The 15,913-nt window shown below is 38.9% G+C and overlaps 1 protein-coding gene across 7 annotated transcripts in view; it reads right to left on the reverse strand.

Annotated features, from left to right (window-relative positions):
* The window catches only part of RUNX1T1 (RUNX1 partner transcriptional co-repressor 1), a 216,015-nt gene that overhangs the window by 22,781 nt on the left and 177,321 nt on the right, over positions 1-15,913 (reverse strand). For all 7 annotated transcript variants that reach the window (XM_073631944.1, XM_073631947.1, XM_073631946.1 and 4 more), the window contains exons 8-9: positions 14,248-14,446; positions 1,551-1,619 (exon numbers count right to left, since the gene is read on the reverse strand). In XM_073631944.1, the coding sequence (XP_073488045.1) occupies positions 1,551-1,619; positions 14,248-14,446 (268 nt within the window). The remainder of the gene's footprint in view (positions 1-1,550; positions 1,620-14,247; positions 14,447-15,913) is intronic.

Here is a 15,913-nt window from a genome sequence, read left to right on the forward strand (position 1 = left end):
CCAGTCAACAACCATCATGTATAAATTATTATTTTACATTTATTTAGTTAATAAACACTGTTAAGTGCTACCAAGTGGAAAAAGTCAAACGAAGCTGAACACTAATGGATATTTATTTGTACTTCTAACATTAAAAAGTACAGACAATATTATCATAAATTAACTGTTCATATCAAAAAAAATTTTTTTTTATTAAAGCAAAGGTGTTTTACGGAGGAACAAATTAAAAAATTTTGTTGGTAATTGAGGAAGAATCTTCCTGGTACAATATCCGAACTTTATTATTATTTGTATGGTCTTACTAATTAAGCCATATAGAAGCAGGCATGCGTTTTAAAAATGTTTTGCGGTACAATAAATGATCTTTATTACAGAATGATTGCAATATCTGTACATTAAGCCTTGCATTTAACATGTTTGTATAGCATGCATAGGACACAAAGAAATTGCAGCACGCACTGAATCATGATTATCACATCAGAAACAAAGCTGCTCCTATATCAGCTGTTAAAGTTCAATTTAATAATGTATTATTATGAGTACAGTATATTTATATATCTCTGTAACTATCGCTATATCTATCTCACTACCTATTTATGCAAATGTTACCATTCAGACACAGTATTGCTTTGAGACTTATTGGTGCATGGGATTTAAGGTAGTGCAGTAGTTAAAATCAAGAATTATAGTTCATGATTGTGATAAAACCCAGTAATTATGGGGGGGCAGAGAGGGCTTTGTGTTGCTACATGGTGGGATGAAAAGTTATACTGAAAAAAGTTAAACTGGAAACCACCTGCAAAGTATCTGCAGCACAGTATTTGGAGGATTAAACCACTGTACCATGCAATGCCTATGGCTAGGGTTTAAAAAAGCAGCAACTATGGGGAACAGCAGAATGATGAGCCCAGAGCTGGGGCGCATACTGTACAAGAACATAGTATGAAACCATATCCAGTGTAAAAAAATGTCCTTGTATTTGACACAAAACGGAACAAAGTCTGAAAAATCGGTTTTAGTCGCTTAGTATACAAAAGCTTTGCATATAAAAAGGGACTAAAACGAAGACTAAACCACTGAATGAAAATATTTTTACGTCTTGTAATTGATAAGGCTACAACAGCTGACATGAAATCACAAGTATAAAATAGGATTAATATTGGGAAATAATGAACAAGTGATAGGTTCAAAAGAAATGTGATCAGTCTATATGCTTCAACTTAAACTTTATTCTCCAATTAACATATGTTGTGTGACCCATTAAGAGCTCATCTCAACAATGGGGTCCCATGTATAAAAAAAAAACTGCTTTGGTTAATACAGAATAATGACACAGGAAACAGGAAAGATCAATACTGCCTCTTGGGGATGGAGCTTTTCTACAAAGGCATTCCAAACAAACAGTATTATCATTTCAAGCAGTTATTGGAGATTATTGCAATTTCCCTGTTACTAATCGGTCTTTTTTTTTTGTATATTCTTCACATCAGTGCGTTAGCAAACGCACACATCTGCCAGACACTAGGTCTGTGTTTTTAAACAATCCTTACCCGCTTTCTTCCAAATCTCCTCTGGCACATATCCAGAAGCAGGCCTATGAAGGAATTCCCGATGTGGCTCTGTAGAGAAGGAAGGGAAAAAAAAGGAACATTTGTGAGTATTGCTCATTTTTAAGTACTTCAGACTGACAGTAAAACCCACTCTGTTATCATGCTGCAAGTATTGTCTCCAGCACACAGAAATCTCATTGTCACAGCTGTTTCATGCCTTCTGTAGGAATGTCTGCAGTGTACCCCATGACATTCTTTGACAGATCACAAATATTCTGAAGGAAAGAATGTAAATTGATGTTTATACACTAGGCAACACTGAAAATAGCTGCGTCTGCATTTAAATTCATCAAAGCCAACGTCACGCTTGGCAATCTGAGCTTAAAGGGACATTGAAACTATGGGGGTTATTTAGGAAAGGCAAATCCACTTTGCACTGCAAGTGCACTTGGAAGTGCAGTCGCTCTAAATCTAAGGGGTAGATCGGAAATGAGGGGAAGCTCTGCTGATTTTATCATCCAATCATGTGCAAGCTAAAATGCTGTTTTTTTATTTTCCTTGCATGTCCCCCTCGGATCTACAGCGACTTTACTTCCAAGTACACTTGCAGTGCAATGTGGATTTTCCTTTAGTAAATAACCCCCAATGTTCTTTTATTCACCTTTATCTTTTAAAAAAAAATATTGCTAAATGGTTCCAATAACAATTGAAGCCTATGCATTTTTTAAAGAGTTTATATTTACATTTTTTTAGTTATTATGTAGAATAACCATGTAAATCCTATTCATGGGAAAATAAAATTAGCTCAGTGAAGGTCTCAGCTTCTGGAGTTTATTTTGTAACAAATCTCTCTGGGCCAAATAAAGAAATATACTCCTCAGTAAATTGTATTATGCCAAGCTGTCTTCCTTTGTACATGAGTGAAAGGTGTAATTTAATCCAATGAAGTAAACAGCAAGGTGGTCTTTTTTTTATTGGATCACTGGACTCCTTAACTGAGGTTGGGTTACAGGGATTAAAAAAATTGGTAATCAAGGTTTTAGAAGACATTCTATACCAGTGATGGTGAACCTTGCACCCCAGAGGTTTTGGAACTATATTTCCCATGATGCTCATGTGTAGTTGAGCATCATGGGAAATATAGTTCCAAAACATCTGGGGTGCCAAAGTTTGCCATCGCTGTTCTATCACATACTATCTATACTATCACATGCTGAAATAATATATGTAGCACCCTGAATGTAACACATAGTTGTTCATATGTCTGCACATACGCTGCCCGGCTTTTTCAGCACTCCATAAAGCCATTAAAGTGTATGTAAATCCTAAATCTGAAATTAGTATTTTTGGCATCATGACTCATTGTATACAGTTTATGAATCTATTGCATAGTTTCTTCCATGTAGATCTAGTCAATAACAGGGCTTTCTGTTGCAGTCTAACAACGCTAAGCTACAACCCCACAATTAGCAGCAGCACTGTCAGTCTGTGTGTGCTCCTCCACTTGGCTATCGGGCTGCCTGTCAAGTCTATCTGATAGACTGTCCAACAGCCAACTCAATAGGGTTAATTTACTGAAGGCAAATAGACTGGAACGTTGCACTCTGCAAGAGCAGTTGCTCCAGAGCTTAGTAAATGTAAAAAATACCAAATTTTGGGCTGACCCCAGAACAGTAGTAGAGGGGACAGCTTCCAATGGGAACACTAATTCTGGTTACAACCAAGGATTCTCTAACTTTGGAGGGATTTCCTTTCACTTCCTGTTTTGGTTATGGGACAGGAAGTGAAGGGAAATTTCGCAAATAGGACAAAGATGGTGAAAAAACCTGACAAGGATTAGAACACTACTTTAACCCTTGAGAGCCAGGCAAATCTCGATTTCTGCAGAAAAAGCTGAAGAACAGCCCACCCCTATCTATTCATTGAAACTTTGAATTCTGCCAGTAAAAAGTCACAAGAGTTAGGAGGGATAGGTCAGTCCTCAGTTTTCTCAGCAGACTTTGAGATCTGTTATTTTTGGAAAAGAAAGGCTTTCTTCAATACCAGCATAATAAAGACAATATAAATACCAATTTTGTTAAACACATTCAAATGTGATATTATACAAAGGAAATATTCTTTTGTTTGATTTTCTTTTAATTCGATACAGTGATTTTTTTTGTTTTGAATCTTACAAAACACAAATAAAAAGGGTTTTAAAACATATCAAGGCAATTGTTTTTTCTTCGATGGATTCAATATTACAGGAAAACAGCGTGTTTTCAGTAAGCACACATTTTGAGTTATTATTGTAATGTTCACCTGAAATAGATTTTTTTATGTCATTTTCACATTTTTACCAGCTAGCTATTCGATATTTTCATGATTGCATTTCATAGTTCACAGTATTGAAGATTCTCCCTCTAGTGGTTATTTGTATGTCAAACAAGTGTGTCTAACACTAGTTGCTGAGTGAATGTTGAGATAAAAATTTGTTCCACCTAGGTACAGTATGGATTGCAGTCAGTCTGAACAAACTGATTAGGGCTGACTGTTCACTTAGCTTGGAAAATGAAGAGAAGCTATGTAAATCGGAATATCCAATCATGTATCAGGCAAATAAAACAGGATTATGCTTGCACGGGATTGGATGACTGAAGTGAACACAGTTTATCCTATTTGCTAAGCTATGTGGCCATTCACTTTGTGCATCAAAGTAAACAGTAAACAGTCTATACCTATTAAAGTAATTTGACTTAAAATTGAAAGAAAGACATAGCAACATCACTAAGCAAGGACAGTCTGCATAAACAATGGGCATGGCTGCCATGTACATACAATATATAATTACAAATACATAGAAGAGGACAATGATAATATTTACAACACCTTTAGTACATGGAATATAGGTCTTAAAATACCAAAAATTGACTATACATTCCCAATAATAATTTTTGGAAAGGTTCTGACACACTGCGATGAGAATTTACATGAAAAGAAAGCCTACTGACTGAATAACATAATCGCTTTCATTAACCTCCCTGGCGGTATGATTGTTTCAGATTTTTGCGTCTCAAAGCGGTACAATTATTTTGCATAGAAATTTGGCGTTTTATATTGTAGGTCTGTAATTCTTAGCAATAACACACTTAAATCTGTCCACCAAGAGTCTAGTAGATATCCCGGGTATGATGAAGTTTGAAACACAAAATCATAAATTATTATATAATAAATAAATATAAATAATTTAAAAAAAATAATATAATAATAAAATAAATTTACCCACGATTCACTATCGCTCAATTCTGCAAGTTTTCTCATTTACTATCGCTGTTTTCTAGCTGGTCTAAAGCCACTTTTGACGTAAAGGGGCACTATCTGGTTGCTATGGACAATCTCAAGTTTCCAGGCAGAAAGAACAGTATATAGGTTAATTGGCTTCTGTCCAAAATTGGCCCTAGTATATGAATGTGAGTTTGGGGACCTTGGATTGTGGGCTCTTTGAGGGTAGGGATCATGAGTGTGCAATGTATGTGTGGAGCAATGCATAAATTGTCGGCGCTATATGGGTACCTTAAATAAATAGGGATAACTGGAGACACGCACACTCACTCAGGTTGAACTGGATGGACTGGTGTATTTATTCAACCTTACTAACTATGTAACTATATATAATATAAAACTGCATGCAGGGCATGGGCCAAAGCACTAGGGACAAAAGGGAAGTGAAATGATTTCATACAGTAATGTAATCTGTAAGATTACAGTGTACTTGAATGTTTTATGAATTTTACAGTTTTTTTAATTTGCCTCCAGGCTCCACCCCGTGCGTCGCGACACACCTGGCACAGAGAGGCTTCGGGCAGAAGACGGAGCCCGCAGACAGCGCGGGGAGACATCGTAGGATCCTGGGGACAAGGTAAGTATACCGCACCAGGATCCTGAGATGTAATCTCGAGTGTGGCTCGGGGTTACCGCTAATGGTGCTGAAATTGAACCCCGAGCCACACTCAGGAATACCGTCAGGGAGGTTAAATGCAACAGCGTTAAAGATGAACTCCATCAAGCAGCTAAATACACAGCTGAAATATATGAGAAATATTTTACACTGACAAATTATTTGTAGTTCCGTGCAACCGAATAAATGATTCAAACAGTCCTGCATGGCAGCTCGGTCAAAATCACTGGGTCACAATCACTGGGTCAGAAGGATCAGCAACACACAGATGATTCATCACCCTCTTCCTCTCAGCATGTTCACTATTAGCACATGTGCAATGTAGCAGAGTTTGATTGGTTCTAAGTGCTAACACTCCCTAAGACCTCTTTCACACTGGGGCGGTTTGCAGGCGTTATTGCGCTAAAAATAGCGCCTGCAAACCGACCCAAAACAGCCGCTGCTGTTTGTTCAATGTGAAAGCCCGAGGGCTTTCACACTGAAAAGGTGCGCTGACAGGAGAAGAAAAAAACTCCTGCCAGCCGCATCTTTGGAGCGGTGAAGGAGCGGTGTATTCACCACTCCTAAACCGCTCCTGCCCATTGAAATCAATGGGACAGCGCGGCTACACCGCGGCAATACCGCGGCTATAGCTGCGCTATACGAGTGGTTTTAACCCTTTTTCGGCCGCCAGCGGGGGGTTAAAACCGCACCGCTATCGGCCGAATACCGCGGTAAAGCAGCGCTATAAATAGCGCTGTTTTACCGCCGACGCCCCCTACCGCCCCAGTGTGAAAGCAGCCTTAGTAAAGTCTGAGTGATGCTGTAGAAGTAGCTACCGAAGACTATTATCAACAAAAATCTAGGTACGTAAACCATATTTGCATTGCAAAATACATTTAATAATTTTTATAGAATGCAGAATCGCACTAGTTTGAGTTTTTTTATATCTGCCTGGGGGTTCATCTTCAATGACAGACATGAAATTTAAAAGTTATTGATCCAGCAATACATTTAAATGGGGAATATATAAGTCAGTGAAATAGATATGAACACATTTTAGACTTCTTAGTTGTGGCAATAGAATACCATGTTACAAAAGCCAAATAACCTTTGGCCAAAGAACAAGCAGAAGACTAAACCTGGCCATAGATGTATAAAAATGCATTTGGGTTCAGCAGGAACCAGCCACATCTATGGCTGTTCCTGTTCCAGAGAAGCTGACCTAATGAACGGCTTGTTAGAAAATGTTCCTTCAATCAGTTCTGCAACCAATTGGCTGCAGCGCTGAACAGTGTATTCTGATAGTGGAGGAGTCCGCACTGTCACAATACAATAATACAGTGTGGAGGATTGCTCCATACACATCGCTTGTGTGGATAGGGGAACCCGTTCAGTTGTTTTCAATCAGCCCATTGGCTGATTGAAAAAACAAATCTATGTATGGCTAACAAATACAAACAACAAAAGGTATACTTGCTTATAAATGCTTCAGTAATATCCCTTATTTAGAGGAAGAAATCTATCCACCTTTCTCAAAGCATAGGGAAAAAAAGGCAAAAAAAATAAAAAATCAAGTTTAAGATTAAAGCATTTGTTACCCCAAAACTAAAAATTCCTGATATGAGCCTGCTGTACCATGCACTTGTATGAAAAAGTGTCCTGTTCTCTTTGTATTGTTCCCTGTATGTGAAATCCCTGGTGTTCCCACCAGTCCCTCTGCTTTCCTATTAAAAACTGACCACACTATTCAGGAGAACACACTGTGGTCAGTTCTCTAGCTGTGCTGGGAACTCCATATGCTCTCCTCCAATGATCAGACTTGTCCTAACATCACCCCCCACCCCGCACAGCCTTTCACTGGGAAGCTCAGTGTGCTGCTGCTTCTCATCCCCCCCAACTCGTATGCAGCTGAGAACAGATGGAATGTGATCTAATTGAAAAGGGGAAAAAAAGTGTTTATAATGTATTTTTATATCTATACAAAAATTTTGCCTTTCATTTCTATTTTAAACTGAATGGGTTGTTTTACAAGGTGATCGTTTACAATTACGTTAAAGTGATTGTAAAGGTTCATTTTTTTAAAATAACAAACATATACTGCTTGTGCAAGGATTTTTCAGAAAGCAGCCCCGATCCTCTTCTTCTGGACTGCCCTGGTGGTGCTCTTGGCTCCTCCTCATCGGGTGCCCCCACGGAGAGCCGATTTCCATGGGGGCACTTGTGCGGGTGCGCTCACGAGTCCTGCTGGTATGTCCATTGACACAGACAGCAGGACTCGGCCCCGCCCCCCACTCTCCGCCCCCTTAGTGTCACTGGATGTGATTGACAACAGTGGGAGCCAATGGCTCCCGCTACTATCAATCTATCCAAAGAAGACAGAGACAGTGGCTGGAGCCGCTGGGCTTGTGCTCGTTCCTGGAACGAACAGGTTCAAATAAGAAAAAGGGGGGCTCTGGGGGGAAGCACAAAAGGTTTTTCACCTTCATGCATAGAATGCATGAAGGTAAAAAAACCTTGAGACTTTAACTCCCTTTAAGTTCACATACAAATAATTTACCTGTTACAAAAATCTGATTTAATTAACTGGCACCGTACGATCAACATATTATAATATTAACCCTTTAGCCACAATATATAGCAATAAAAAGAAAGATGGCCATCTCTCTAAGCAAAAAAAAAAAAAAAAAAAAACAAGCATTTTTAGGACTAATTTGCCATCTAAAGCAAATGATGATGACAATGTATTCCACTTCCTGAACTATGGATTGAAGTGCAGTCTGCCAGCAGAAACCGAAAACTATTGTTCCAGTGGCTTCTGCAGCCCCATTATCTGATTGCTTTCCAGTAGTCATATTGGCAAGTGTACAATCCTGTGATGTAATAAAGCACTCTGTAACTGTGTTTGTTCCTCACTGTACTTTGAACTGACGATGTCTTTATCAATAAAGGGTTTACCTCATAAACCGCTCTTCCGTGAGAATGAAATGACATGCTGTAACCATAGAAATATTTCAGAGCAGAGGGAGAAAACGCGTCCAAGAACAGATTAGGCAAGCTGTTGAACAGCTGTGAAAAATATATGACAAAACTATGTGGTATTACAAATTAGGCACTAAAAATACTTTGTTATGATTTTCATCAGATTCAAATTATATCTGATTATTTGCAGTGTTATTCTAGCTTGGAGGCTGCTAGCCAAAATACTGGAGTTAAAAATTAGGCTACAGGGAAAAAGACATATAATCATCTAAAGAGACGGCGTGACGGCCTAACCCAAAGTTCTCCACAAACAAGCGTTTATTACCTTAAGTGCAAGCTATCAGTCTACTGACTAGACCCACATAAATAGGGATAATGGCTATAAAAGTCTATCCAACGCTGCCTGTTATGGTCAGATTGTCTCCAATATTACTGGATTTAAAATAAATTATTTTACTTTAATATGCATGTTCAGCTCAATGCAAACAACCTTACTGAGGTACTTAATGCTAAAGAAAATAGACTTCTATTTATAGTTTAGTTGTATATAAACAGGTGGCGGCCATATGTGCTCATTTTATATATATATATATATATATATATATATATATATATATATATATATATATATATATATATATATATATATATCTATATGCATACATGCTGTGTTTTTGGATTTTGCTTTTCACAAAGACCTCATACCTGATTGGCTTATGCTGTATTCACTTTATTATTTACGCGGGGTCATTCAGCAAGGATGCTCTCTGTACTATATGACATGCAATTAGAGGGAGAACTTGCAAACCTTTTTTTGTAGAGGGAGAACTTGCCATTCTTTTTTGAAAGGCCATCATGCAAAAGATTCCCAGCAAGTGCATAAAAAATATAAAAGCAAAGCAAACAATGGCTTACAGGTGGATTTTACAATAGACTAACGAAAGTCATTTCTTTTTTACATTTGGATAGAATAGGGAAGGATTAGAAACTCTCAGGTTTTTATTGCTGTCTGTGTCTCCCCCCTGAGATATTCACCTTTTTATTTTTTTTTATATAATCTTTATCGTTATTTTGACATATAGATACAACAGAGTCAACAGTGCCTCATTAATGAGGGTTTGTAAGGTAGCAGATTTAACCGAAAAGATAAATGCATCAACATGTTTAAGTATAGAAACAGGGGAGATATAGGGATATATAGGTTCACTGGTTGGTATGTCCCTGGATCTGGCATATTTACTGCAGGCAGCTGTGATTCCTTGGGGCTTCATAGTCAGCTGCCAACTGTGCATGCACCTATCCCAGAAGGATGCAGACAGGCGAGGATTACTTCCGGTCAAACCGCCACGATGATCCACCGGAAGTGGGAGCGGGTACCTGTCAAAACCAGTTACCCACTCCCCCCCTCTTCACTGAAAAGAAGCGCCAAAATTAGAAGAGGAGGAGGGGAGGAGGGCATAAAGCAGAACTTCCCCTTTAGTGTGAAGTTTCGCTTTAGGCTGGGTTCACACTACCTTCGGATGTGGCTCACAGCAGGGGTCCGGTGTGACCCTGTTCTCTGTTTTAGGGACCAATAGGGCCTGAATTTTTGCCCGAGTTCAGACCCAAAATGGAGCCAAAGATGCACAGGACCCTTGTGCAATCTGCACCGCTGCAGCCACGGAGCTGTGTGAATCGGCTCTATTGGGAGCCGGTCACAGTCTTCTGTCATGCTAATTGGATGCGGGGAAACCAATTTGCATCAGTGTTAACCTAGCCTTAGGCAGATATCTGGAGATACTTGTAGCATTGACAATTGTATAGCAGAGGATTGCTTTTACTTTAAAGTGGTTGTAAACCCTTTTGTCTTAGTTTTATCTATAGGTAAGCCTAGAATAAGGCTTACCTATAGGTAGTGGAAATATCTAATAAAAACGTTCACCATTTAGGAGATATTTCACTTGTAGTGCACCAATGTCGTCATCGGCGCATGCGCTGTTAGGAAATGGACCACCGTGCCATTTCTTCCCCCAGCGTGCGCCGTGACTGACGGCTCCCGCGAGGGGTGAAGATGGACGCAGCCTGCACAGGGGACATCGCAGGCTTCGTTTGCAGGTAAGTGTCATATAATGGGCTAGTATGCGATGCATACTAGCCCATTATGCTTTTAATTTGCAGGCCTTGCGGGGAGCGAAAGAGGAAGTAAAACCCATTGGGGTTTACTTTCTCTTTAAGGAGATCTCCTCTCACTTCCTGTTCTGTCTGAAGACAGGAAGTGCAGGAAAATCTCCCCACTGGGATACCAACAGAATGGATGAGGATTTTAACTCTTCACTACTCCACCCAAAATAAAATAAATGTTTTGGCTTTAGACATGCTTTAACTTGGGCTGTGTAACCTCTTCAATGGGTTTTCTTTTAAGACAAAACCTTCTCTCTCTAACACAAAACATCAATTATGTAAAATATTATGTAATGACAAACATCCTGTTTGAATTTTTTTTTAGACTAGGCTTCTTTATGTAATTGAAACTGTAGTCACTTGTGGCAGAGTGACATGACATGATCCCTGCTACAAGGAGGAAGATGTTATTCCCCTGGATAAGAACACTGACGTAATTCACAATGGTACCATTTCATGCTTTTATGAAGAGAAGAAAAGCATTCATTTCTGTGTTCTCAAAATATAGGGTTTTAAGCAAAATATATAGTGTGAAATAAAAACAGGAGTGCTTGCATGGTTTGTTTTCATTCAAAACTCCACATCTAGGCTTGGTCAATAAATTTTAGTGGGTCGTCCTAACAGGGGAATCAGTTGCCAAAACAAGGGCAATAAAAAGAAAAGCTCTCAGTGTAAAAGCAATTCTCATGTTTGTGTTTTGGCAGACACTTCTGTGGAAAGTATAACATAAGTGATGAATAATATACATTGAAGATGAGATAAACATGTTAAAATAATTCCAACCAAATGCATATGATATATTGTATGTGTAGAAATTTAGATAAACAGCCAAGATCAATAAAAACGCAAGATTATTTTCTGAATTCTGACTTGGCTTAGTGAACCCATCTCCTGTGCAGAGGTGTGTTTGGAACACAATTAACATCTTAAAGAAAATGGGTCATAAGAACAATATGGTGACTTCCACTATTTCATTTAGAAAAAGCTAGTTCCCTGGTTAACATGCTAAGCCTATGGTTTCAATGCTTTCTGAGTCAATAACCAAGAACAAGTAGGTAGATCAGTATAGTGTCTACCCTCTGAATTCACTTGAATTATGCCTGTTCCAAATCATTGGCTCATAAAACTAGCTTTTTTCAGAAGGAGGTCAGCAATTATTATTATTATTATTATACACGATTATTATTATATACAGTTTACACAGTGCTTTACAATGTAGAGGGGGGACAGCACAATTACAATACAGTTCAATACAGAAGGGACAGGAGGGCCCTGCTCGTAGAGCTTACATTCCAAAGAGACGAAGTGGTGGTACAAAAGGTAATAGATGTGGGGAATGATTTGATGGGGGTGGCTCACGGACAGTTGTTGTGGGATAGGCTTCCCTGAATAAGTGAGTTTTCAAGGATCTCCTAAAGGTGGACAGGTTAGGGGCTGATCGGATATACCAGGGCAGGGAGTTCAAGAGGATGAGAGAGGCTCTGGAGAAGTCCTGAAGGCGAGCATGAGAAGAGGTAACAAGGGAGCTAGAGAGCAGGAGGCCCTGGGGGGAGCAGAGGGGACGATTAGGGCGATATCTGCAGATGAGGTTGGTGATGTAGCTGGGGGCGATGTTGTGGATGGCTTTGTATGTTGTGGTTAGCATTTTGAATTTTATACGGTGGGGTGGGGGAAGCCAGTTAAGGGATTGGCAGAGAGGGGCAGCAGTCTTGGATCGGTTAGTGAGGTGTATTAGTCTAGCAGCAGCATTCATAATAGACTGAAGGGGGGATAGCCTGCGTAAGGGTAGGCCATTAAGGAGAGAGTTGCCGTAGTCAAGGCGGGAAATAATCAAGGAGTGATTAAGTTGCTTTGTGGTGTCATTAGACAGGAAGGGTCGAATTCTGGAGATGTTGCGGAGGTTAAGGCGGCGGGATTTAGCCAGTGATTGGGTGTGGGGGCTGAAGGAGAGGTCAGAGTCAAGGATTATACCCATCACCCTGGCATATGTGAAGGGACCAATGGTTGTGTTGTTGATCATAATGGTAAAGTCATAGGGGGGTGGGGACCGGGAAGGAGGAAATATTACAAGCTCAGTTTTAGAAAGATTGAGTTTGAGAAAGTGGTGTGACATCCATACCGATATGTCACTCAGAAAGTTTGAGATCCATGAGGAGATCGAGGGGGTGAGTTGAGGAGTGGAGAGATAGATCTGGGTGTCATCGACGTAGCAATGGCATCCCTTGGATATCTTTTGTGACATTTTGCTTTGACTGACTTTCTAAATCCCTCCTGCAGTCAGTTAGTGGTAGCATTTACTGGGCTGAGTCCATTAATGGTGGTACCTGACACTGATACACATTGATATAAGGAACAAAGGCATTATCACATGGGGCCTGTAGCGCTACTCCTGGATCATGTGGATTTTGTGGCATCCTCATCTAAAACTAAAAACAAAAATGTTATATATCGCAGATTACCAGCCCCTAGATCTGATGGCTGCATTCATTTTCACATAGGTTTAGAACTTTTTTTTAACAAGTACAGAAAACACCCATTGATCTTTCCAGAAATGCAGTGTCCTTGTCACTTCCTGGGAGCTGAAATGGAAAAACCTTATCTTTCTTGCGTAAAATATTAGTCCCTTTAATTCACTATATAATGAAGATGACCAAGGGCAGACAAGTTCTAATGTCAGCCTGTGTGATAACCACAGAAATACAGAAAGGAGCACCTGAACAAAATTGGATAAGAGTCCAAAATAATTGTAATTGTTGATAAAAAAGTCAGAAAAACAGCCAATGCATTTTGGTGACAACAGCATTCCCCCTTTCTCAGGGCTACAAGAATAAGTAAAAAACAGTCATAAACATGCATGAGATGCTCATTGTTCATCATGTTTTTTGCTTATTCTTGTAGCCCCAATGAAGCAGGAGTGATGTTACCCTAAAACATGTTGTCTGTTTTTATATTACTTTTTTTTTAATCAACAAATAAAATTATCTTCTCTTAGCCAATTTTGACCTGGTGCTCCTTTCTGTATTTCTACGGTTTGAGTTACTCTTGGGTGTCCATCAAGGGAAGCCTTGCTGTGTTGGATTGGCCTTCCCAGAGCTTTTTGAAGTTTTCCTTCATCTGACTACACATGCAAGTATAAAAGCTCCCTGTGTGACAATCATAGCTCCCTTTAAAAATAAAATGAAGTGTAGGCACAAAAGTACAGAATGTGGGGTTTATTTACTAAAACTGGAGAGTGCAAAATCTGGTGCAGCTCTGCATAGAAACCAATCAGCTTCCAGGTTTTTTTTGTCAAAGCTCAACTGAACAAGCTGTGGTTAGAAGCTGATTGGCTACCATGCACAGTTGCACTGGATTTTGCACTCTCCAGTTTTAGTAAATCAACCCCTGTGTGTTATTCGCAGGGTCATCAGATGAAAAAAAATAAAGGAAAGAAAAGAGTAAATAATGAAAACGAATGCAGTCACTACAACTAAGGAATGTTGAGCTGCAATATATTACATTTGTGTTTAATTTAGATACACAATAAACGCCTTTTACAGTTGGGTCAGCCTCTCCACACAAGGCCATGCTTTTGGGCGGCAGTGGAGAAAATACAAACATGCACAAGGGTACAAAGACCCACAAGTTAATCTAATGTACCTAAGGGGACAGCATCTGGATTCACGGGACTCTGTTGTCTGGAATGGCTGGTGCTGCTGCTACCTTTTTTTAAATCCTCCGCATCACTGTACCGCCTGATCCAGTAATTGAGCTCTTCGCGATCTGCTTCTTGACATCGCCGTAGCACAGTGAGGGATCGTCTTGTTTTTTCTACCATATCCATTATGCAGTTTAGTAGCTAAGAGGAAAAAAAGAAAATAATTATATAAATTCACAGTGTAAACACTGCAATAAAGCAATTCTGCATATAGGTGTTTTTTTTGTAGGTCTGTTATCTTAACAAGTCCAATCAATTAAACAGGCAAAAAGTTATGTGCTAACGCTATGCAACAAACTTGTTCTAGGATTAAAAAGGCCACTTAATCATTCTCTAATGTAGATGTGATTTAATTCACTACAACCATAGTTTGTAAGTAATTCACAATGAAGCTTCTTGATTCTGTAAGGTACCTCCCTTTCTGAGAACAGAGGCGGAACTTAGGATGATGCAACACTTGAGCTGCATTTTCATATGTTCAAATTAAGAGTCATCTTTAATATAAGAGTACCAGCAACTACTGGGATATAGTTTGCTGGTGGATGTAAAGAAATACCCAAAATGTAAGTGTCAGTTTCCCATTACATAGGCAAAGAGAAGTATTATTTAAAATATTTAAATATGTAGTATATGATCATATATGTGTGATTACTATTATAAACATGTATTACTGTTTAAAAAGTTGTTTTTTGCTTAGGCTTTATGTACATGAGGCAGCCATACTTGATTACATATACTTGCTTTTCTTCTAGCTGGGCATTCATCAGCATTTTACCCTTCTCTATGGCAGACATAATATAGCTTGCTATTGGCATGTGCAGGCAGTGCATCCAATGTATGCAAATTAAGATTTTAGACTTAAGATTGTGCAGCAGTTGGTATGTTATTAATATGGTGAATAGTACTGCACCTATGCCTTTTGATGAGCGCTAGGAAATGTTGCTTCATTTAGCCAAACAATAATCTGACCATTCATAAATATGCTCTTTTTTTGCATTGTAATTGTTTTTCCTGCAATAGTTATTTAATATTGATGGTTGCAAAATATATTTACAGAATTTAAGTAAATATATGTAAATCATGTACAAAATGACATCACTTTACAACAATGATCCACAATAAGCACTACTGCAAATATATGATAACGTATTTTTAAGGCATTCAAACCCAACTGCCCTGAACACATGCCCCAATTGTTCCTTCGACTAAACATGTATTGTTAGAAGCTTCCACTATGACCAATGCATCTTGCAGTCCTCCCTTTTTTCCTCTCAGCATAAAAGTATAATGACTCAAAAAGACACAAGATCTGTCTGTGAACATGCAACATTCATTAAGCCGAGCTTTCAAACACTCGGAAAGTACTTTCATCTGCCATCTGTGATGATGGTAGAGTTATTCGTTTTAAATATATTATGACTTAGTAATTCTGCTGCCTTGAAATTTGCATAGGGCTGCTGCAAACGGCGACTGGAATGTGTGTCATTATTTAGCTCTCGACAACAGTGCGTGAAGACAATGTACAACGTATAAAGATGATATACTGTAAATTAGTTAGGCAACTGAAGCGTGGCAAAGGGAGAATAATCAATTCAGGCAGCTACTTTG

This window comes from Aquarana catesbeiana, linkage group LG05 (assembly GCF_042186555.1).
Source record: "Aquarana catesbeiana isolate 2022-GZ linkage group LG05, ASM4218655v1, whole genome shotgun sequence".
Classification (NCBI taxonomy): domain Eukaryota; kingdom Metazoa; phylum Chordata; class Amphibia; order Anura; family Ranidae; genus Aquarana; species Aquarana catesbeiana.